General features: G+C 49.1%; 1 protein-coding gene across 14 annotated transcripts in view; it reads right to left on the bottom strand.

Annotated features, from left to right (window-relative positions):
• Window positions 1-23,090, bottom strand: part of KCNMA1 (potassium calcium-activated channel subfamily M alpha 1) — a 784,008-nt gene that overhangs the window by 554,610 nt on the left and 206,308 nt on the right. For all 14 annotated transcript variants that reach the window (XR_008378803.1, XR_008378804.1, XM_053584070.1 and 11 more), the window contains exon 2: window positions 2,145-2,306. Coding sequence is in view for 12 of the 14 variants with exons in the window: in XM_053584070.1 (XP_053440045.1) it covers window positions 2,145-2,306 (162 nt within the window). In the remaining 2 variants the exon portion in view is untranslated. The remainder of the gene's footprint in view (window positions 1-2,144; window positions 2,307-23,090) is intronic.

Raw genomic sequence — 23,090 nt, 5'->3', positions numbered from 1 at the left:
CTCTCCTTTGACTATCAGAATCCTAACTTGCATTTCAAAGCTCAACTCAAATGCTTTCTGTCTCATTAGTTATGCTTCACAACTTCTGGCCCACCAAGCAGAGCCTATCTTATTTTCAAGCTTGGGGATGTTTTTATTCTTGATATCTTCCCTTCCATAAATCATGTACTGAGTTCATATTATTAATATAATAAAGGTTCCAGTTCAAAGCCTTCCTCTCCCCTCCACTTTCCCCTACAGCGGCCCCCTATACCCCACAGATAAACATTGCTTTCACACACCAAGCAATACAATCAAGATCATTCCTTACTTTCCACAGGGATGACAAAACAAATAAACAAACACTTGGTCCAGAATTATTGTTCAGTAACTCTTGGCTGATGCTGAAGAAGATAATTAGAACTGTGTATAACAGCCACATGAAAGGAACAGGTGTCACTTGTACAACCGGACTGGCTGCTGTTGCTCATCCACCATCCCCGCCAAGTGCCCAGAAGACGCTGCCTCCATTCTGTCCCACGTGAGTGCCCAGGCCCAGAATTCAACCTCTTTAAGACAAGACGGGGCATATTCAGAATGGGATGGCCATAGACTCAACCTCTTTAAGTTTCCAATGCAGAACCTACTCACAAACAAGCATGCAAAAGAGCAGTGGAGATTTTACCGCAAAGTCAGGAAGGGACAGGAATGTGGGGTTACATAGCACAGCCAACAGCAAGGCACCCCCAGGTCCTCAGAGGACACAGTCTCTCCTGGGTCCTGCGGGCCGGACTTTTCCCCTCTCTGCTTTCCTTCAGGCAGCAGCTGACCTTACTGGTGTCTCTCTCCTCCAAAAGCAACTTGAAATTTCTCCTCTTTCTATTTTGCCATCATTTGACATTGGCCTTGGCTTCATACTCAGACTCTTCAGAAGACCCTACTCACAGCAGGTTCCCAGGCAAGGAGGCCTGGTCTCTTACTCCTTCCCTAAAGCAGGTGGTGAGGTATATATCCCAAACATAACACTGAGCTCTCCACAAGAAGGATCCTGATAAGTGAAACTGTCACCACCTCCTTCCATCTACAATCAGCTCCTCACTGAGTTTCCGCCATAAAACACAGAGGTAATAACATTAATTTTCCAGTCTTCCTGCCTGATCTTTGATCTGCCCAGCAGTTTGTCCCTATGAGCCAAATGACTCTTGACTGAGCCTTAGCTTTAGGCCCAGGACAGGTGGCCCATACAAAACAGCTTCCAGACTCGCAATGGGAAATTAATCACTGAGAAGCCCAGTGGGCAGGGCTGCCACAGGGAGGAGCCAACTGCAGCAGAGCCTGGGCCTGCCTAGGGTGACCCATTTGTCCTAGGACTTTCCTAGTCTTTGCACTGCAAGACTCATGTCCCATGTACCCTTCAGTCCCAGGCAAACTGGAACAGTTGGTTACTTACAGGCCTATCCCACCCATGATCTTTGTCAAAAACCATGGGCTCCTGAGGCCCAGCTGTAAAGCCAAGCTTCATATAATCAGATCATAGGGAAGAAGCAGGAGTAAGTTCTAGTGGCAGACAGGCCTAGAAGACAACCTCATGGGAAGGACACAAGAGCACAAGGCTTGGGGGGCTGGGCAGCCTCACGCAGGCTGCAACCTCATGTGGGCTGCCACTGAGACTCAGCATCAGCATAACCAAAGATCTCTTGCTTGACTAGGACCCAGCTGTCACAGTGCAGGAGAGTGAAAACTGCCCCAGGACAGGCTCTCTACACAGCACCAGAGGACAAGAGCATATATCCTGAAGGCCATCAAATACACACACACAGAACTCCTCAGATCCTTGCATTTATGGGCCCTGTAGGTTTCTGGCACATGTTCCCTGCACTCCCTTCCCCTCTTCACATTAGCTGAGCTATGTGCGTGTACATGTGCATATGTGCACCCCTCCTGCTCCCAACAGACCCTTTCTAAGCAGCCCATTGTCTGCAAGTCTCTCCACAAGCCACTGGCCTGGACATGCATGAGAACACAGACTCTCCCATGACGTGCATCCCCACTTTCTATCAACCAGCAACCTGGAGAAGACCCCGCAGAACACCACATCTCATGAACAAAGCCATCCAGGCCCGCACAGCATGGCCTCCTGGTGTGAGGAGGGGGTGGAGACTCACCAGGACTCTGCCAGTCAGTGTCTGGGCGGATATCATGACCCCAGCCCAGTCCTTCACCGAGGTCATCCAGCCGACCTCGGCGGCCACTGCCTCCTCTTTTTCATCCACTGGTTTGAGAGTGCCATCTGCCTGGCTTGAGCCATTGTTTACCTTCTGGGCCTCCTAGAACAGAGAGAACAAGAGTTGAGATGTCGAGAACAATTGGATTTAAATAACATACCCTACTCATAAAGCATCAAAGCCCAAAGGGTTCCCCCTGCTGAGGTGGAAACTGGCTGAAAGGCATAAAGCACACGAGGAGTAGATAATGGCTTTGTTTTTATTAAAAAAATTTTTTAAAAATCTTATCTTATTGCCTCTGAAAATATCTTAGTGAAAGAAAGAAGCATCCTATCATTTTTTTTTTTTCATTTTAAAGAAAATACCCAAAGCCCAGGAGGGAAAGAAACCTGCCTAGGGTCACGAGGTGCCTAGAAGGGCGTGTGAGAGGTACACTGCAGCCATCGCCTGCCCAGCCTCCACTGCAGCACCCCTACTTACCCTTAAACAAATCCCCATCTCTTCACTTAGTCTATGTGGCTCAAAGAGGACTGATGGTCCCACATTGGCTCTCTATCAACGGAGACTGGTCAATCAGTCCTTTCTACCACCAGCAACAACAATTGGGCTAGGATGGTCACATGACTCATTCTGACCAGATAAGACTCAAGCCTGAAACATTTGCTGAAATGATTAGGAAAAATAATCCTCCCCTGAGTATGAAGCCACCACAGAGAAAAGTAGAAGTGATGAAATACTGGTGTCATTGCTTGAACACCTGAATCTATCTGTGCCTGAAATCCATACCAGACCCTTTCAAGCACAGGAGAGAATTAATTCCCCTTTATGACTTTAAATGTGTTTGAGGAAACAAAGCTGACCTTATCAAATAACTGAGCCCTACAATTTAGTATAGCTTTACACATAATGCATGTTCTGCCTAGATAATCGTCCACAGAGGCTTGTTCCCTGATATCCTTCAAGTCTTTGCTCAAGTATCACTTTCTCAATGAAGCTTTCCCTGGCTACCCTTTTAAAATTGCAACTCTTGGAAGGGGAGTGGGGTCTCAGTGTGTGATACACCATTTAGGGGCAAGGCACAATTGTAAGAGGGACTATACCTAACAAATGCAATCAGTGTAACCTGGTTTCTTGTACCCTCAATGAATCCCCAACAACAACAACAAAAACAAAATTGCAACTCTTAGTTTCCAACAACACTTTTCTGCTTTATTTTTCTCCACAGCACTTAAACTCTCTAATACATTCTACAATTCATTTACTTCCTTCATTTATTGCCTGCCTCCCTTACTGCTATAGCCCCAGTGCCTAACAGAGTGCCTAGCACATAGTTGGTTCAATAAACATAAATGAATGACTAAAAACAATTATGAGTTTCACTGTTGAGGCGAAGGAACCGCTGAGCTAGAGCCAGCCCTCAGAATGGGAGAAGATATTTGCAGGTTATGTCTCCGAGAAGGTTTAGTAACCAGAATCTACAGTGAACTCAAACGTATAAGAAAGAAAAGAACAAGTGATCCCATCGCAGGCTGGGCAAGGGACTTGAAGAGAAACTTCTCTAAAGAAGACAGGCGCATGGCCTACAGACATATGAAAAAATGCTCATCATCTTTAATCATCAGAGAAATGCAAATCAAGACTACTTTGAGGTATCATCTAACTCCAGTAAGATTAGCCCATATCACAAAACCCCAAGACCAGAGATGTAGGCGTGGATGTGGAGAAAAGGGAACACTTCTACACTGCTGGTGGGAATGCAAATTAATACATTCCTTTTGGAAAGATGTTTGGAGAACACTTAGAGATCTAAAAATAGATCTACCATTCAATCCTACAATTCCTCTACTAGGTATATACCCAGAAGACCAAAAATCACATTATAACAAAGATATTTGTACCAGAATGTTTATTACAGCCCAATTCATAATTGCTAAGTCATGGAAAAAGCCCAAGTGCCCATCAACCCATGAATGGATTAATAAATTGTGGTATATGTACACCATGGAATATTATGCAGCCATAAAGAAAGATGGAGACTTTACCTCTTTCATGTTTACATGGATGGAGCTGGAACATATTCTTCTTAGTAAAGTATCTCAAGAATGGAAGAAAAGGCGGCGCCTGTGGCTCAGCGGGTAGGGCGCTGGCCCCATATGCCGAGGGTGGCGGGTTCAAACCCAGCCCCGGCCAAACTGCAACAACAAAAAAAAATAGCCGGGCGTTGTGGCGGGTGCCTGTAGTCCCAGCTACTTGAGAGGCTGAGTCAAGAGAATCGCCTAAGCCCAAGGATTTGGAGGTTGCTGTGAGCTGTGTGACACCACAGCACTCTACCAAGGGCCATAAGGTGAGACTCTGTCTCTACAAAAAAAAAAAAAAGAATGGAAGAAAAAGTATCAATGTACTCAGCCCTACTATGAAACTAATTTATGGCTTTCATATGAAAGCTATAACCCAGTTATAACCTAAGAATATGGAGAAAGGGGAGAGGGAGGGGAGGGAGGGGAGAGGCTGTGCGGAGGGAGGGTGATTGGTGGGATTACACCTATGGTGCATCTTACAAGGGTACATGTGAAACTTAGTAAATGTAGAATATAAATGTCTTAACAGAATAACTAAGAAAATGCCAGGAAGGCCATGTTAACCAGTGTGATTAAAATATGTCAAATGGTCTATAAAACCAGTGTATGGTACCCCATGATCGCATTAATGTACACAGCTATGATTTAATAATAATAAAATAAAATAAAAACAATTATGAGTATCAGCCTTTTGTCAGCTACAGAGCCTGGGCTTAGGGTTGCCGGATAAAATACAGGACACCCAGTTCAATTTGAATTTTAGATAAACAACAATGTCTTAGTATAAGTCCCAAATACCGCCAGGGACATACTTACGCTCAGAACTCACTCATTATTTAGCTAGAATATAAATTTCACTGGACCCCTACTCAAATGCCCACTGAGATTATTACTGCAGATGAAGATGTTTAATAAGATGCTAGCAAATTATGTTCATCATTTTAAACCCTAGAATTCATTTCCAAAGCAAAGCCCCACTAGGGATCAGTGACTTTGAATAAGGGGGAAGAACCAAAGGCAGAGGTGAAAATCTGCAGTGAGCAGGGTGGGGGCAGGTGGGAGGGCGCATTACATGAGGCATCCTGGTGGGGACTTGGCTGGTAGGATGCTTACCCTAACTCTGTTCTCTCCTTCTGGCTGCCCCTGACACAGGGAAGCTGGGGAAGTGGGAAGCAGCTGAATGTTAATGTCTTATTTCCAAGTCTGAGTTCTATGTTAAGCCCCATGGAGCTACCTGGTGGAAGGAGGCAGAAGGGTAAATGTGCTTGGAGGCCACCTGCTGAATGTGAGAAACCTGTTGACCAAGCCCCTTAGGTCAGTCTCAGTGGCCTGTTAGGATTAGTCCTGGTCCCTGAGTCTCAGTCCTGTGAGACTCTGAACAAGTGGGTATCTAGGAGGAGGCAGAGGCCCTGATCTAGGGGCAGCCATAGTAACCGCAGGTGTCGATTCAGTGAAAATTTAGCTCTCCCACTGCTGTGACCTCCCCTGTAAGACAGAGACTACCCCCTAGGCACTGTCAGCATAAACAGTGCCCAGTGGCACAAAATACTGGTTCAATCAATCAGTCCCAACACCACCACCTCTCTTGCCACTGACACGGTAAAGCAGAAGCCCGCTGGAGGCCTTGTTAAATCACACCGGGCTGGGCCCACCCCAGAACCTGCATTTGTCCCAGGTTCCCAGGTGACGCTGATGCCTCTGGTCTGGGGACCACACTTGGGGAACCACAGGTCCTGACCAGCCTAGTATGACCTGGTGACTGCTGCCCTCAACCAAGAGGGAAGATGAACCTTAACCCCCAGACTTCTCCAGCCTCTTCCTCCACCCAGGGGCAGGACCACCTGCTTCTTGCAGAACTGGACAGTGTTGCAGGGATAGGAAAGAGCCAGAGCAGAGAGAAGGCCCTCAGACCCCAGGCTCTGGTGTTTTCCTTGGAGTCACGCCTCCAAGTATATTTCTGAACTGGTCCCTGGATGGCTAGCTCTCTGCTCCTCCACCCTGGGGGCTCAGGCTCCTCAGGCCCTGGAAGACCCTGGAGGAGAGGAATGAGTATGGAAAAGCGCTAGGAGGCAGAGGTTCCCCTCCAGGCACAGCGCTGTAATGCATCAGTAATTCACAGCACAAGAGGGATGCTGCAGATAATGTTCTTTTGCCAGCCCTCTTACCTATTGTTTTACATGGCATTCATTATTTTAATGACTTTATGATAGGCGAGGAAAAACATAGACTAAAGGTAGATAATGCCCTTGTTATTATTTGCTTGAGCTGTAGATGTCATAAGCTTAATTACCACACATGGAAAGTGGGGAGAGGGCTATACAAAGCCTGATGCCAGCTGGCCAGGACGCCAGGGTCCTGCACCAGGAGGGCGAGGCCACTTTCTCCATCAACAGCCTCACTCTGGCCAAAGCACCCCTTATCAGCAATAGGTATTATAACCCCACCTCCAGAGAAAAGAGAGAAGAGACCCAGAAGGGTTAAATGGCCTTCCTGGGGACATGAAAGAGAAGAGGGTCAGAGGGGAAGAATACTGATGGCCACCATAGATCAAGCCAGAATCAGGTGCCAGTAACTAAGAGTTAGTGTTTTCTGTGTGTAAACTTGCTTAAACCTTAGATCCAGCAGGCAGGTGGAATTACCCCATTTTACAGATAGGACCACTGGGAGCAGGTGTCTCTCAGGGGCAGGCACACAGCCCACTGGGCTCAGGTCCACTCCACCACTTGCAGGCTGACTGTGTCAGCAGGATGTTAACCCACCAGACTCCACCTCCTCCATGCAAAATGGGATAAGCTTGCACCAGTTGTAGTGGTGGGGAAGTGTAAGGCAAGTCACACACAGCACTGGGCACGGTGCCCAGCGGCCCCGGCAGAGCACCTGCTGATGGGACTGGTGGCCCCCAGGGATATTCAGTGTGGCTGCACCACCTCTGTCAACTGGAAGCGCTGGGAGGCACCCTGCGCCTCCCAGCGAACCTTTAATGACTAACTGCAGAACAAGATACAAGAGTGCAGGTTCTAATGGCTATCACCCTCTGAAGAGGCATTGGGAGGTAAAGTGCCCTGACTTCTGGGGGGTTCTAGCAGGAGTTGTAACCTCTGCCCAGGGCAGTGGGGACAGGGGTCCCCACACAAGGTGGACCCTAGACCAAGCACATCTTAGACCCTTCTGGCTCTAAGCCCCATACATCAGCCTCTCATTTTTTGAGATGTAGAGGCAGAGAAAGGCTGCCCCCGGGGTCTCAGTGCCCTGCGCCGCCTCCTGTCACTGGACCAAGTTGTCCTGAACAAAGAGGGGAACGGCTCTTTGTTCTGAATGGCAAAGTGGGCATCTAGCCACCCCAAACCTTCCACTGCAGAGGACAGGACCTGGCCTGAGGCAGAGAGGGCTTCTGAGAAGGGCCAAGCAGGATGCCCCTGATGTCAGCCAGGAAGTCACTGTGTGTGAGAGTGTGTGTGTGAGCAGGAGGGTGTGCATGTGTGTGGGAAAGTGTGTGTGCACACGCGTGAGTTTGTATGTGGTTGGGGCAGGATGTAAGGAATAGAAATCTTGCTGGCTGCAAGCTCCAGCTACCCCAGCCTCAGAGCACAGGCCCCCAGCCTTGGAAAAGAGAGGAACATGGAGGGAGGAGCCAGGAGAAGTGCAATGTGGGTCCATGGATGAAGGACCATCCCAGAAGGCAGGGGGCTCAAGGGAGGAGCCCACTCCCGACCCCACTCAGCTCCCTGAAGAAGGGGGCCAGGCTTGCTTTGGAGGCCACTCTGCTACTCTGCCTCCAGCCCTGCCCTCTCCCCTACCAGAATGAAGCAAGCCACAGCTGCCTCCCAGGGACAGCAGTGACAATATCTAGTCTCGGTGCTCACACAGGAGGGTCAGGACGTCTTCAGAGTGAGGGTGCAGGAACATGAGGCTGGGGACGTCACAGGGTACAGTGGCTGTAGATCCTTCCTGCACCCACTTACCAGGTAGCCTAACCCGGGCCGAACCCCACCACACCATGTCAGCCCTTGTTGCCCTCTCCCATTCCTCTTAGCAGTGTTCCCCACAATGACTTCCTGCTGATATGGCCACAGAGGGCCTCACCCCTCACCACGCCACCCTCACCCGGTGCTGAAGGCACAGACCACGCACCTGTTGGTTTTGGGCTCCCCCCACCCTGACTCACAAGATCTAAGACCAAAGCTTGAGAAAGGCCCTCAGCAGTGCCTTAGAATGCCACTCTGCACACACACTGTACAGGTGAGAAGACAAAGGGCCTGGACGCAAGTCTGGAGCCCAGTACCTCCCTGCCTAGCCAGGGCACTGAGCCAAGATGCTTGTCATCTCTCCAACAAGATGATTGTCCCAAATCTAGCCCATGTGACTCCTTCACTAGTAAGCAGCTCCCTCTATGATCCCAGCTGTCACCTGGAGTTCAGGGGGTGCCTAGAACCAGCAGAAGCTTCCCCCAGCCTGGGACTTAGTTCAGGTATAAGGGCCATGACAGGTGCCAACCCTGCTTGTCCTTACAGGGCCCAGCCCCATGGCAGTGAAAGCTGCCCTGGCCCGACACAGCAGAGCAGGCTCATGCTATTCCAGGACACCTCAACCCCTCACATCTGGGCTGTCTCTCATCCTTCCTGAGTTTAGCCCCATATCCTGGGAATCTCAGGTCTGTGGTATGGGAGGAAAAACTCTGAGAATCAGATACTTAAGCCCCAGTCCAGCTTCCTGGGTGGCTGTGAGCAGGTCATTTCATTTCTGGAAGCCTCAGTGATCTTCTTGGTGAACAGACCTGAGTCCTGCCTCATCTACCCACTTGGTTCTCGCAAGAAGCCTAAAGTGGTGACGTAGAATGCAGCCCTTGATAAAAGCCGCTGGTCTCCTCTGGTTCCGGGCAGGAAGCAGGGCTGCTCTGGAGAGAGGGGTCCACCAAGCCAGGGGCCTCGCAGAGCACAGGCTCAACACACGGATCCCTGCCCAGCTACACCCTGCAGGCCAGGGCTCCAGTTATCTCCTTGTACCCCGATGGGATGTCAAATTGCCAAGTCCTGCCAGGTGGCGCAGCATGCTGGGCACACCCTCCCTGTGAGGTGTGAGCTGCTGCCACACCTGCTCTCACCTGGTTGGGCTTTTTCATCCCCCTGGCACACTCTCACCAACACCTGTCAGGCTGAGCCAGGCGCCAAGGTCACCGCAGGCCCCACACCTCCTGGGTGACTGCATCAGGAGGGGGAGCCAGCCGGGCCAACCGTGAGGACCATCCCACAGCCCGCTCTCTGCCATCTGCTGGGGGCCAGGTCTGAAGCTCCCAGTCTGTCTCCAGATTAACTGCACCTCCGTTCTTTGGACACTGGCTCGTCATGCCAGACCTAGGAAGCTGTTTAGGCAATGGACATCTGGGAAGAAAAATACTCTTTTAAAAATGTAAGTGACAACATGTCCCTGTTCTGCCCGACACCCTCCTGTGGCTTCTCATCCCACTGGGAAAACAAGTGACAGTCTTCACCCCCACTCTGTCCCTGTTGCCTGTCACCCTGGAGCCTGTGGCTCACTCACTCCACTCTAGCCACAGCAGCCTCCTTGTACCGCCTGAAACTTCCAGGCCCAGCCCATGCGGGCCCCAGACACCCCAGTGGATGCTCCCTTACTTCTCTGGGGCTTTGCCCAAATCTCCACCTTCTCAGCAAGCTCCTCCCTGAGCACACCATCAGAAACGAGGCCCACCTCACCCTGGCCACTCCCTATCGGCACTCTCTTTTTCTCTGGGGCATTTACACTTTCCTTAATCGTGTTCAATTATCTGTAGGCTCCATGAGGGAAGGAATTTTTGTCTATTGTTCTATTCATGGCTGCATCTTCAACACTGAAACACTGCAGGCTCAGAGCAAGCATCTGATAATCTTGGTGGAAGGAAGGAAGGGCAGGAGAGAGGGACGGAGGGAGGAAGAATCCAGCAAAGGAAGGTCAATGTCGGTGTGCACAGTATCTAGAGAAGACAGTACTGCTAATAACAGTGGCAGCAATTATAATATTGGCTGCTGTTTTTAAGCATGATCACGGTAACTGAGTGAGGTAGGTACTAATGCCCGCCTCTCACAGGTTCAGGCACTGGCGAGGAAGACATAGTCCAAATTTAAACCCTAGCTGTCTGACATCAAAAAGGGACAAGTAGCTGTCCTGCCATCCTCCCAGGGACAGTAAGAGGACTAAATGGGATAATGGATGCGGAAAGATTATTGGCTTGTGTAGAGTGCCCGTGAAAGGTTTATTATTATGAAGAGCACTCGATTCCCCCCCCCCCCACTTCTGGGTACTGTGTGTACCAAAGCGACCCTTCTTCAAGGTCTCTGTGCCTTAGGAGGGTAGTTATATCAAAGACAGAGGAACACATTTCCTTTCTCTGCCAAGAACCAGCCTGGAACCATAAATTACCCTTCATGGAACAGAGCATCAAATCAGAAATGAATGTGGCTATACCAACAGGCTATAAAGCCCTCCTGCTAGGAGCCAAAGTCCTCTACGGTAAAGATGCCACTGAAGGGGAAGGCTGACTTCCTCCCTCCTGGGAGGCCTTAACATCATCTTCCTGGTGGTCCCGAGCACGCAGAGGCTGCAAGATGCTGAGCCCTGCAGGGTCTAGGGCCCCAGGGTGGAAGGTGGGGGTCTGATAGGGAACAGGAGAGATCAAGCTGGCAAGGAATCAATTCCAGGACCACAGTATGGACAGACAAGCAACTCCCATCCCTGAAGTCCCATGCTGGACCCCCTGCCCAGGGCCCTGATATCGTGGGGTAATCCCAGGAAGCCCAACCCCCAGAGGGCTTCAGGGGAAGGATTAAGTCCAGGAAACGTCTGTCTGTCCTCTCCTTGTACCTCCACCCCCACTGTGACCTCAGTTTCCAGTTGACATTAGAAACTGTTCCCTAAGCCTATACGGATGGCTGCCTAGAGCCCACCCCATGCTCTCCCTAGCCCCATTTGCCCTTCTATCTGTCAAAACTCACCCTTCAGCTGGGCACAGAGCACACCTCTCTCCTGTCAGAGAGTCAGAAGTTAGGAAACTCACATCCTCTCCCCAGCTCTGCCAGGACAGGGTGTGCAGCCTGGGCCAGTCATTTAACCTCTCTGAGCAGATTCTCCATCCAGGAGATGAGAGGGAGTGGTGGGTTAAGCCCACAGATTTCTGTTCCTGGGAGTCCAGCACTTGTGAAGTGCCTTGAGGCAGGGGTGGGGGGGTGAGGTGAGGGGGTTCCAAGGAGGACAGAGGCAAGAAGGCCCCTGCCATGAAAATCAAAGCTTCTCTGTCTTGGGCAGTTTCACCCATTAGGGTTCTGTGCCAGACTGCATCTGAGTGAAGGGGTTTTCCGGGGGAAAAAGTTTGAAACCCCCTGAGTAAAAGTCCATAGGCCCATATTAGCTTTTTAAAAATGCTTTATTTCAAGACAATGACTGTGACATTCTACGGCCTAAGATTCAGAAATGCCTGAACTTCAAAGCCTCGAGGCCTTCGAGGACCTCCACACAGGCCACTTCCCCTGGTCCCTGTGCCTCAGGTTGTCACCAGGCCTGAATACTGGGGAAAGGTTTCCCAGCACCCATCCCCCACCCCCCCACCTACTTACTCACTGCTTCTCCCTCACCAAACAGGCCAAGAGGAAATCTACCCAGCAGCCTCATGTACCTCCTGGGCCGGCGGCCCAGCCATGGGCATTCTCCCAGGTACCAATAATCCTGCATATTAGGGGATTAGGCAGATTACCTTAAGCAGCTCAAGTAAATCAAGCATAATGTGGGCACCACCAGCTAGGATTCTCCTGGTGAGTTCTGCAAAGGGGGAGGAGGGGGTCACTCCGAGACTTGGTAGCCAGAGAAATAGGGTAGCAGAGGCCCCAGGCCTTTGCCACAGCTGGGGTGAGGGTGGCGGAGTTTGTTTCTGTTTCCTTGAGAAGTTCCATTATTCAACCTTTCCTTGGTTGCTGGTACCTCTGTCCATCCAGACAGGCATTGGCAGAGCTGAAGACATTTGTTCCCTATGAACTCATCTAGCACCCACTGGTTTTGCTAACAACGGGCTACACCTTCAGGGAAGGTGACACACTGCCCATGGATTCAGGCCACGGGAGTTTTTGTTTTGTTATGTTATGGGTTTTTTTTGTTTGGGGGATTTTTTTGAGATAGTTTCTCACTCTGTTGCTCTGGGTAGAGCACTGTGGCACCATCATAGCTCACAGCAACCTCAAACTCTTGGGTTCAAGCAATTCTCTTTCCTCAGCCTCCCGAATAGCTGGGACTCCAGGCATGCACCACAACTCCAGACTAGTTTTCCTGTTTTTTCTTTTTAGTAGAGATGGGGTCTCACTCTTGCTCAGGCTGGTCTCAAACTCCTGAGCTTAAGCAATCCACCTGCCTTGGCCTCCCACGGTGCTAGGATTATAGGTGTGAGCCACTGCACTCGCACTCAGCAGCCACAGGAGTTTGTTTTTGTTTGTTTGTTTTGCAGGGTTTTTTGCAGTTTTTGGCCAAGGCTGGGCTTGAACCTGCCACCTCTGGCATATGGGGCCGGCGCCCTACTCCTTTGAACCACAGGTGCTACCCAGCCACAGGAGTTTTAAAAGATGCTGGGATAAAACCAATTGCCCTGGGATGCTAGAAAGCCTTGTGAGTTTCTGGGTGTCTCTGCCCGCCAGGCCTAACACCTTCACCATCACAGACACTTCGCTATTCCTTTCTGTGTATATTACATGGATTCTCCCTCTTAGAAGCACCCCTGTGCTGTGTGTGAACAGCTGCTCTTCAGAAGCCTTCATGGTAGAAAAAGGCCAAGTGACTTTTAACAAGTCCATACCGCCTGTGCCTCGGGCTTCCTCCTATCAGATGTGAAGGGGTTGTGTAAACGCTCCCCAAGGTCTATCCAGCTCTGAAATCACCTGACCTTGAGGTCTGGAGTGTAAATCCCTCATTCTGCACACATACTTCTCAGCTCTGTGACCCACGGCTAGTCAGTCAGCATCAGTCCATCACCTGGGAAGTGCTGGAGGAGGGCAGAGGTTCCTTCCCAGCTCTTCTCAGAGCCACACGTTAAGCTGTTCTCCAGTCTCCAGAGGACCAAGGGTGTGGGCTGGTCTTCAGGAGATCCTTGATTTCCTCTTGCTCTCTCCCGGGTGATTTTATATCAACTTATTCCCTCCTCCCCAAAAAACTTGCAAGATAGGGATGTTCTCAGGCTCAGAGAGGTTGGGTAATTTTCCAAGATTACTCAACTAAAATTTAAATCCAGTCCATTCTAAGTCCAAAGGCTGTGTTTCTCATTCTATTCCACACTCCTCAGGATAGGCACAATGTACAAAACAGAGATGGGATCTCTGATGGGATCGCGTATGAAATGCTGTTTTATTACTCCCATGGGAACAGCCATCTCATACCCTATGGCTTCTAAATCACCCAATTCTGTAATTCAGACATCTAAATTCACTTATAATCAGCCACGTATGGATAGAGAACGGAGAAACAGACTAGCAGAGAGAACTCCACCAACCCAGGAATAGAATGGCAATTAGGTATCTTCCCACATGGCCATATTAGCTTCTTAAAATTAATAAGTCAACTCCCAAACTTGCGAGGTTAATGCATCTATCTTAGTCAATACACCACATCTATAAAATAATGATCTACTTCTCCTTCCTGAGCTTAATAAAATGAGAAAGCCTAGTGGCTGCCCAGAGTTCACTACCGGGGCCTCAGAGACTTTGAAATGGAATAGTGGAGACTTCAGCTAAGGCTCCTTGGCCTTAACCTCGGTCAGGTCCAAAGCAGCCTGCTCACCTGCAGAGACTCAGGCCTGAATTGTCACCTACAGGACAGCGCCATGTCTGCCTGGGCCACTGCCCAGGCCCACGTGGAAGATAAAACTCATGTTCACATCTAGCCCACACAGACTGGGATAGAGACAATTGAGATCCACAGGAAACCCCAAACCCTCATATTCATAAAAGAAGGCAGAAGTCTTCAGGCTATGGGCAAGTTAACTTTTTTTTCTTTTTTTTTTTTTTTTTTTTTATTGTTGGGGATTCATTGAGGGTACAATAAGCCAGTTACACTGATTGCAATTGTTAGGCAAAGTCCCTCTTGCAAGTTAACTTTTATGGGAAGGTCTCACACTCCACAGGAAAGTTTCCCACAGGCTGGCTCACAGGTCCTCTGGTCCCGAGGTTCCTGCATAGCCGAGGAGCAGCTCTGCTCCAGGATAAAGTGTGGAGAGAAAAGCCACAGCACAGCATGCTGGGCACGTGTCAGTGAAAGACGACAGAGGTGCCTCTCCCAGGCAAAACTGTCCTTTTCTTTGACATTATGCCGTCGCTCCTTTGTTGGGTATTAACATGCCCTTTTAATGAAACGACAGTGATGGTGGCGCTGGCATTTGAGAGTTTCTTTTTTAATTATTGCTTGTCAAAATAAAAAGCTGATAGCCCTGAGCGGCGCCTGTGGCTCAGTGAGCAGGGCACCGGCCCCATATACCGAGGGTGGCGGGTTCAAACCCAGCCCCAGCCAAACTGCAACCAAAAAATAGCCGGGCGTTGTGGCGGGCGCCTGTAGTCCCAGCTACTCGGGAGGCTGAGGCAGAAGAATCGTCTAAGCCCAGGAGTTGGAGGTTGCTGTGAGCTGTGTGACGCCACGGCACTCTACTGAGGGCCATAAAGTGAAACTCTGTCTCTACAAAAAAAAAAAAAAATACTAATAAAAAAAAAAAAAAAAAGCTGATAGCCCTGTGATCTTCTCTCTGTTTCTTAATGTTTAATTGGCCAGCCCACAAAACATCTAGGTACCACCAACCTTGTCCAAATGCCTCATTCCACAGGTGGGAAAATTAAGGGCCCAGAGATGCTACCATCCTAGTGGCCAGATCTCCCTCTGTAGACGCCAGGGAGTATCTGTCAAAGGGGTCAGAAAGAGTCCCTGAGGGATGGAGGCATGAACCCTCGGGCTCTGACAGCTCAGCTAGCACTGGCCCAGAGAGCAAGGGAAAAGGGAATGCATCTGTTTCCAGAGCTCAGAGCCAACCAACAGGCCCTGAGTTCCTGGCATCTGATGCCCTTATATCACTGCTGCAGGGAATATACAGAACTAAAATTACCTCCCCAGATTTTCTGTGGCAACTGTAACATGGCCACAAGTCACCATTCATGGGGCAGTTGGGGAGAAAGAATCCTTTATCAGATAGCAGGTAGATCAATTAATTACCTGTGGCTGAATATTCCCCTCTGGGTCAACAGACAGAAGCAACTTGGAGTAAAAGGAGAACCCACCAAGTCACAACCCAACGCGCAAATGAAGCAGAACATGCCCTTGCCCTCAGCCTGCTGCCCCACCGCCGCCCAGCCACACCTGTGTGTGCCAGTCCATCTGCTCCCCATGGTCTCGGAACCTGAACAGTGCCTGCACCGCCAGCACCTGGCAGCGTGTTGGAAGACTGACGGGAAGAATCCTGCTTTTTGTTCTGTTCTGCTTTGTTTTCACTCTTCGCTCTTATTTTCTGGAATGTCAACATCCTGCCAAGTCCGCACAGCCCAAGGCACAGAACTCAACCCCCTCGAGCCCTGACCTCCAAGGCCTCCAGCTCAGGCCTGCCTGCTGCCCTCTGGCTCCTTGCTGACCTTCTCTCCCGTCTGAGAGCTCGGACATGACTTGGCCTTCCTGACCACCAGACCTGGTCCGGCTGTTCGCCCTCGCCGTGGTTCCCGCCCACCTGCATCCTGCCCCATCAAGTCCCAGGGGTCCACTGAAGTCCTCCTTCCTGGCTCTGTCCCCCGGTAGCTTTCTCTGTCCCAGCTCCCTGCCCGAGTCCTCTGCCCTAACTCAACACAGGACAGACACAGGTTAGGAGCCTCAGTTGCTTTTGATCCAGGTGTGTCACATTGTCCCAATGAGCCTGGAAGTTCTTTGAAGGCAAGACCTATATACTTTTTAAACTCAAAGTGTCTGGCATACAGTAAAGTGATTAATAGGCATATATTGATGGAGTAAATTAAAACTCCGCTCAGTGGCCATCAGAAAAGCAAGTGCTTTTGCAGGCAGCACTGACATCCAGTTAAAGCAAGCCAATTTCCATGACTTGAAGCTTAAACTGGGGACTGGCTCCTCACGGCTGTTCCTCAGTGCAAATACAAACGCCAAGTTCCAAATGAGATCAGATGTCATGGGGCTTCTGAGAGGCACAAGCCTCACAAGACACATCAGTCAAAAAAAAAAAGAAGATGATCATGATGAATGTTCTTGTTTACAAAAGGATTTGTCCCATTCCAGGGAATTTCCACCGTGATTTAGGGCCTAATCCAGTCTGTGCCTATAGACCTCACTGGCTGAACATTTTTCTGCCTCTTCTTCCATTCGCTGAACTTGGATGGGGTTTGACTTTAGGTCAAAAGAGCTGTCGCAATTAGGTCGTCAGATTGCCTTTCCCAACTCGTAACATGACCCTCATTCAGGAAACCAAGGCCTAGCAAGACAGACAGACCTTGGAAGGCAGAAAGATGGCCGGTGTATCAGGTGCACAGGGGAAGACTGAACCCACTGCTCTGAGAGTGGCCCTGTGGGAGGGTCCAGGCTCAGACCACCTGCTCTGTTCCCTGGATCCTGCTCTTGTCCACATCCCTTGGAAGACCCAGCTGGGTACCGAAACCTCAGCCTCCTATGCCCCTGGGTTCCCACACACCCAAGTTTGGACCTAAGTTTCCAACACAGCAGCCAAACACAAGAGAGTCTGGACTGGCTGCTAATGTGAAATATAAACAATAATTCAACAGCCCCGGGAAAGGACAGAGGACTTCTTTTTCCACGGGATTCAGAGGACTCCTTCTCCTTTCCCTTCTAGATCCCCAATGGGAGTTGGGAATGGCAAGCCCCTGGCCCTGCAAAGCCTCAGCTCTACTTGGCACTCCAATCAATCTCCTCCCCATGGCCTGGGTCCCCTCCAACCCTGGGCTCCGGGAGAGGCATGGGGAGCTGTGAGAACCTTCTTTCTCAAGGAAGGTTTTTCCAAAATTATATCAGGTTTCCTTTTACCCTAGCTTGTCAGTGGGGGGACTCTTTTACCTAACATGGTTGAGGAATGTCTTAGAAACTGGTGTGATTCAGTCTGGCTTCAGATGAGGTTTTCCACCCAGACAGAGCTCACCGAGTGTCTGGAAGCGACAGCTCGCTACAGCCAGGGGCGCCCACGCCCTTTCCCTGTCTCCAGACCTTAGTGAGGAGGACACACTTGACAAAGTGGAGGGTTCAGCCCTGAGATGTAGTCAGATATAGAAAACGAGCGAGAGAAGGAGCCAAAAGGTCTTGTCCACACACTCACACACCGGGAGCTCCTTCCCTACCATCACTTGGAGAATCTACTCGAAACACATTCAGTATAGATCCTTGAAGAGCTACAGGTGGAAGTGGCCCACCACGTGAAAACTCAAAAGGCACACCCCTTTCTCTTGGAAGAGAGGCCCATGCCTTTGAGCCTTCCCCACTGGAGGTTGTCTTTCCCCTCATTCCTGTTCAGACTGGGCTTCCTTCAGCCATTACAGACTCTAACCAGAGGAGGGCCCGAGACAATTGCTAGAAAATGCAGTTTGCAAAATTGTCTATAACCTGAAAGTCAAGCTTACTAATGAATTATGACTCCACAGTTGTCAGTTCTGCAACATCCTCACTCAGGAGCCACCAGCTTCCCTGGACACAGAGGACGGTGCTTTTCACCTGCTCCCCCTTAGGGCCCCTTTAGGGTGTTACCCCACTGAGGTGGGGCCCCACCAGGTGGGTGCCATGATGGAGGTAGCACCAGAAGGGAAGCTTCTTTGAAACCACAGAAGTCTCACATTCTAAGGGTCCTACAACTGCAAGGAGAGAAGAACCCTGCAGGGCAGGGACCCCTATTTGAGCGCCATGAGCTGGCATCTCGGGAGCCCCACCTTTCTATAACCACCACCAGGATGGCCCTTAGCACGGAGAGAAATAGGGACCTTCTTCGAGTGGGCAGCTCTGAAAGAAAGGTCAGGTTGTTGCCCAAATCCTAAGTCTCTGTTTTTTCTGCTCCTTGTGCAGCTGTGCCTCTGACTAGGAGCCAGGCAGAGATAGTTGTTAGAAAGATTTCTTAGACTTGATATGTCAAGGGTGTGAAGCCAGCCAAGGAGACAAGCACACAAGGAAACTTCTGGGGGGTACCGTCACTATTTTATTTCTTGACTCAGTTAGTGAAATGGATTTTCTCCTTATTATCTGCCGTTTTGTACTTTTGTCTTTTTTTATACTTTTCTGTATATCTGTTTCATGTCACTGTTTTTCTTTCTTTCTTTTTTTTAATTTATTTATTTTGATTGTTAAGTCATAGCTGTATACATTAGTGCAATCAAGGGGTACATTGTGCGGGTTTCATATACAATCTGAAATATTCTCATCAAACTGTTCAAAGTAGCCTTCATGGCATTTTCTTAGTTACTGTATGTAGGCATTTGTAGTATGTCACTATTTTTAAACTATTTTGTAAATAAAACAGGCAAAGTACGTGTAAGGGACCCATGATCATCCTCTCCAACGTTTATTAAGTATCTTCTGGCACAGGACGGAAGGCTCTAAGTGCCAATAGCAGCCCTGTACCTGGACAGCAGGACCAAGAACCAGAAAACCTCAGTAAGTCATTAGTCCCAGGGGCCAGAATGCCAGTCACAGGAGAATGTGGAGCGGTCAAAGGCAATCAGAAAAAGTCACAGGATCGGTGGGCTAGAAACCCCAGCAGTTTGCTGTTGACCCAGCTTGAGAGCTGCACCTTCCAACAAGGTCACAGTAGGGGAATGTGACTCAGTTTGTACCTTCCTTGGGAGGTCATGACATTAGGCAGGCAGGGCCCTGGCTATCAGAGAAAGAGAGGTTCTTCCAATCCACTCCTGAGGGCTACTCAGGGTTCCACAGCACAGCCTGCACTAAAGTGTCAGGAAGATGAAACCACTGAGACTCTGGATTGAGTTTCCAAAGCAGGTCAGAAGCCCCAAAAGTACCTCTTCATCCCCCACCCCTCTAAGCCTCCACTGATCACTCACACTGGCCACACAGGTCCCCTGGCCTCTTGCATCTACCCTAGGCTGTCACAAGCCTGTCATTGGATTTACCGCTGTGCCCCTCCTTTCCAAATCCTGCACATCTTTCAAGACAAAATTTAAAAGCTGCCTCCACCATGAAGCAACTCCAGATCTCTCAATTAGAATAAACACTTTCCAGGGGTGTTTAAGAGACACTTTTCCCTGTCCCTTTATAGCATCACTTGTCCTCTGGTTATCTGCCCTCATAACATTCAAGTTCTCAGACTACACACCATTTTCCCAGCTCTGATGCTTGAGGTCGGGAACAGAGGGTTCATTAATTCTTATCTTCCATGTTAATCCTTGTATTAGGCACTGGGCCTAATGGATCTGTAATAGTAGCAACCAATGTGCATTAATAAATCAGGTTTGTTAGGGTGTCGAGGAATACAAAGGGCCCAGAGGAGGGAAGATGAGCATCACGGAGAACCTTTACATCTCAAACCATCCACTGCTCCCGAGCCCAGTTTCTCTCCCCTGGCCGACTCCTGAGCTTCATAATCATTCACAGGATATCACACCTGCCCCACTTACTCCACCCTCCCCCTCAATCTCACAGGGAAGCCAGAGAGACCTTCCCAGGCTGAGATCAATCAGATCACTCCTGTGCCTAAACTCTTTAAGGACTCCCCTTTGCTCTTAAGGGAAACTTAAAACCCTCGATGTGGCCTCCAAAGATGCTCTGGCATGTCTGGTTTTTGCTGGGCATTTGGCCACCCATTGAACCGCTCTTGACCTCACTTTCCGTAGGCTTTCTTCCATTCCTTCAGTGCGCGGCTCTGTCATCTAGCTCAGGGATGTCTATGTGCTATCTTCCCTTTGCCTGTAACCACCTTCTCTAGCCATATTGCAGACTTTCTACTCACCCTTAAGATCTTTCTCCAGAAAGCCTTTCCTGTCTCACTCTCTACCTCCACCATCCCCGCAGGTCAATAAAACCTTCTAGTTGTGTGCCCCTGCACCTCTCTTTCGTAACACTCAAGGTATTTGCGAAGACTTATCCGGGGCCTTTTTGCTTCACTAGACCAGGGGTCAGCAAACTGTTTCTGTGAAGGCCAGATAGTAAATATTTTAGACGCTGCAGCATATGGTGTCTGTTGCGACTATTCACTTTGTCGTTGTGGGGACAAAAGTGGCCACAGGCAATATGCAAACACATAAGTGTGGTTGTTTTCCAATGAAATTTTATTTAGAGCCACCAGAATCCGAATCTCATATAATTTTCATGTTTCGTGAAATATCCTTCATTTAAAATTTTTTTTTCAACTACCTAAAAATGTAAAAACCATTCTTAGCTCATGGGCCATACAAAAACAGATGGCAGGCCAGACTTGGCATGCAGCCTGCAGCTTGCCAGCTCCTGCACTCAACTGTAAGTTTCCTGGAGACAGAAACTATGTTTGCTGATGTATTGTTCGCTGATGTATTCCCCCCAGCCCAGCACCTGGCTCTTACAAGGTGATTCATAAAAATGGACTTGAATGCCTGGATGAGTGGACTAGAACAGTGTTTCCCAGGGTGTTTCTACAGAACACCCGGACACTTCACACAAAAGGGTGGTTCCCTTATCAATGAAATTTGCAAACGCTACAGTCTGCCTTCCTAGAAGTGTTCAATGCTCAATGCATAAAGCATACCAAAAAGTCAGAACTATCCTTCAGTTGAGAACTTTGATTGACTTAGACCAACACATTGACTTAGACCAATATTTGACCAAAGAACTTTCTACTTTAACCGCAAACGTTTACCAGTATCCAAGGGCAACCACATTAGAAAGTGCTGCAGTGAGGATACAAGGAAAGAGTACAGAGGACTGGTTCTTAAACTTTAGTGTGTTTGAATCATCTGGAAGGTTTATTAAACAGGAGCTCGTTAGGCCCCACCTCTGGGTTTCTGATGCAGGAGGTCTGAGCCAGAGCCCAAGAATTTACACTCCTCACAACCACCCAGCTGATGCTGATGCTGTTGGCCTGGGGACCCCATTTTGAGAAACACTGATCTGGGGGGAATAAAAAGGCCTTAAAGGCTAAGTCTTCCGGATGCGGTTTCCTCCGCCTTCCAGGGATCCAGTTTCAGGAGAACCCCAACTTGTCCATTTCCTCGCAGTGGCAGAAGAAGCCCTGAGCCATCTTTTTAGTATCAAGCGCTTGTAATGGGTGGCAGTGTGCTCCCTAAAAAGACCTGTTTCAGCCCCAACCCTCATGACCTATGACATCAGCCTTATGTGGAAAAAAGGTATTTACAGATGTAATTGAGTTAAACAAGGTCATACTTGAGTAGGGAGCTCTTCATTCTTAGAAGAGGAAGAAGAGACACACCCAGGAAGGAGAAGGCTGTGTGACAACAGAAGCAGAGACAAGAGTGATGGCTACAAGCCAGGGAAGGGCACGGATTCCCTGCCACCACCCGAGGCACAGAAGAGGGGAGCAGAAGAAGCGCCTGCAGGTTGCAGAGGGAGCACGGCCCTGCCAACACCCGGACTTCAGACGTTCAGCCTCCGGAACTGTGAAACAATACACTTCTGTTGCTTGAAGCCGCCCAGTTTGTAGCACTTTGTTGTGGCAGGCCTAAGGAAGATTCCACTCTGAGGACAGATAAAGCTCCACCTAAGGCCATGGTAGGCGTCCACGTGAACTTCAAGGGAGCAATGGCTTCGGTTATCCGAGCCCTTTGTCATCTGCTAGCTGGTGGGTGTTTGAGCTGGTGTGTCTTTAGAAATTAAGTTATCTAATAGATGCAATGTTTTCTTGGATTCATGTGTTGGGGCTGGCTTTGGTCAAGAAAAAAAAAGCATGTGATTATTTTTTACACTAAAAAAGTCAATAAATAAGGAGATTTGGCTTTGCCCTATCCCGCATTCACAGGTCTTATTTCTCATTGGGAGATATTCACAAGGGGCTTCTCAGTGACAAAGAAATGGCTTCTTCTTCTCTGGGTCTGAGTTATAAATGCCTTCTCAGATCAACAAAGAAACGAGTAAGCAATAGGTATTTTCACAGCCTGAGTACCCTGGCCTTAGTCATAAATTATACCCTTTCCTTTTAGAAAAATAAAGGGTATAATTCTTATTTTCCAAAGAGACTCAGGCAGACATAATTTTGTGCCTGATACCTTAGGAAGGAGCCAAAAAGAAAATGTGGACACAGCTTGCCAAAGTTGAAGGGGAGGAAGGGGACATGAGTGGGTGGGAACTCTGTATTCTCAAGCTCAGAGGCCACAGAATGAAAAATCAGAATCAACTAAAGGCCACCCCTGTCTCTCCAATCCATGCCCACCCAGGGCTGGCTGCTCACATGCATTCTGCATGAACTCAAAAATCTCTAGATGTTTCAAGGGTGGGGGGGCAAAGCCATGGTTCTGCTACAGCCAATCATAAGCCTTTAGGGATGCCCTCTCCCAAGGCATCCCCCAAATGAGAGGGGGGTCTGGTTCTTTGACAAGTGGAACAGTGACATCCCTTGAAAGTTAAGTGTTCCTTACTTTACCCTTCACATTTCAAATGTCCAGTTGATTCATGAACAGCATGAATCCCCTGACCTCCAGGTGGATTCCAGATCACCAACATCTCAGCCTCTGACTACAGAGTCGAGAGTTCAGCCAGCCCAGAGGAATGGAACACTGTCATAGAAGACAAGCTTTTGCAGTCAGACAGTCCTGAGTTTGCAGATCAGTCTCATTTTGTTGGTTTTGTTTTGCATTAAAATCTAATTTGC

Source organism: Nycticebus coucang, chromosome 3 (assembly GCF_027406575.1).
Source record: "Nycticebus coucang isolate mNycCou1 chromosome 3, mNycCou1.pri, whole genome shotgun sequence".
Lineage (NCBI taxonomy): Eukaryota > Metazoa > Chordata > Mammalia > Primates > Lorisidae > Nycticebus > Nycticebus coucang.
This window is presented reverse-complemented; position numbering and strand designations above follow the sequence as displayed.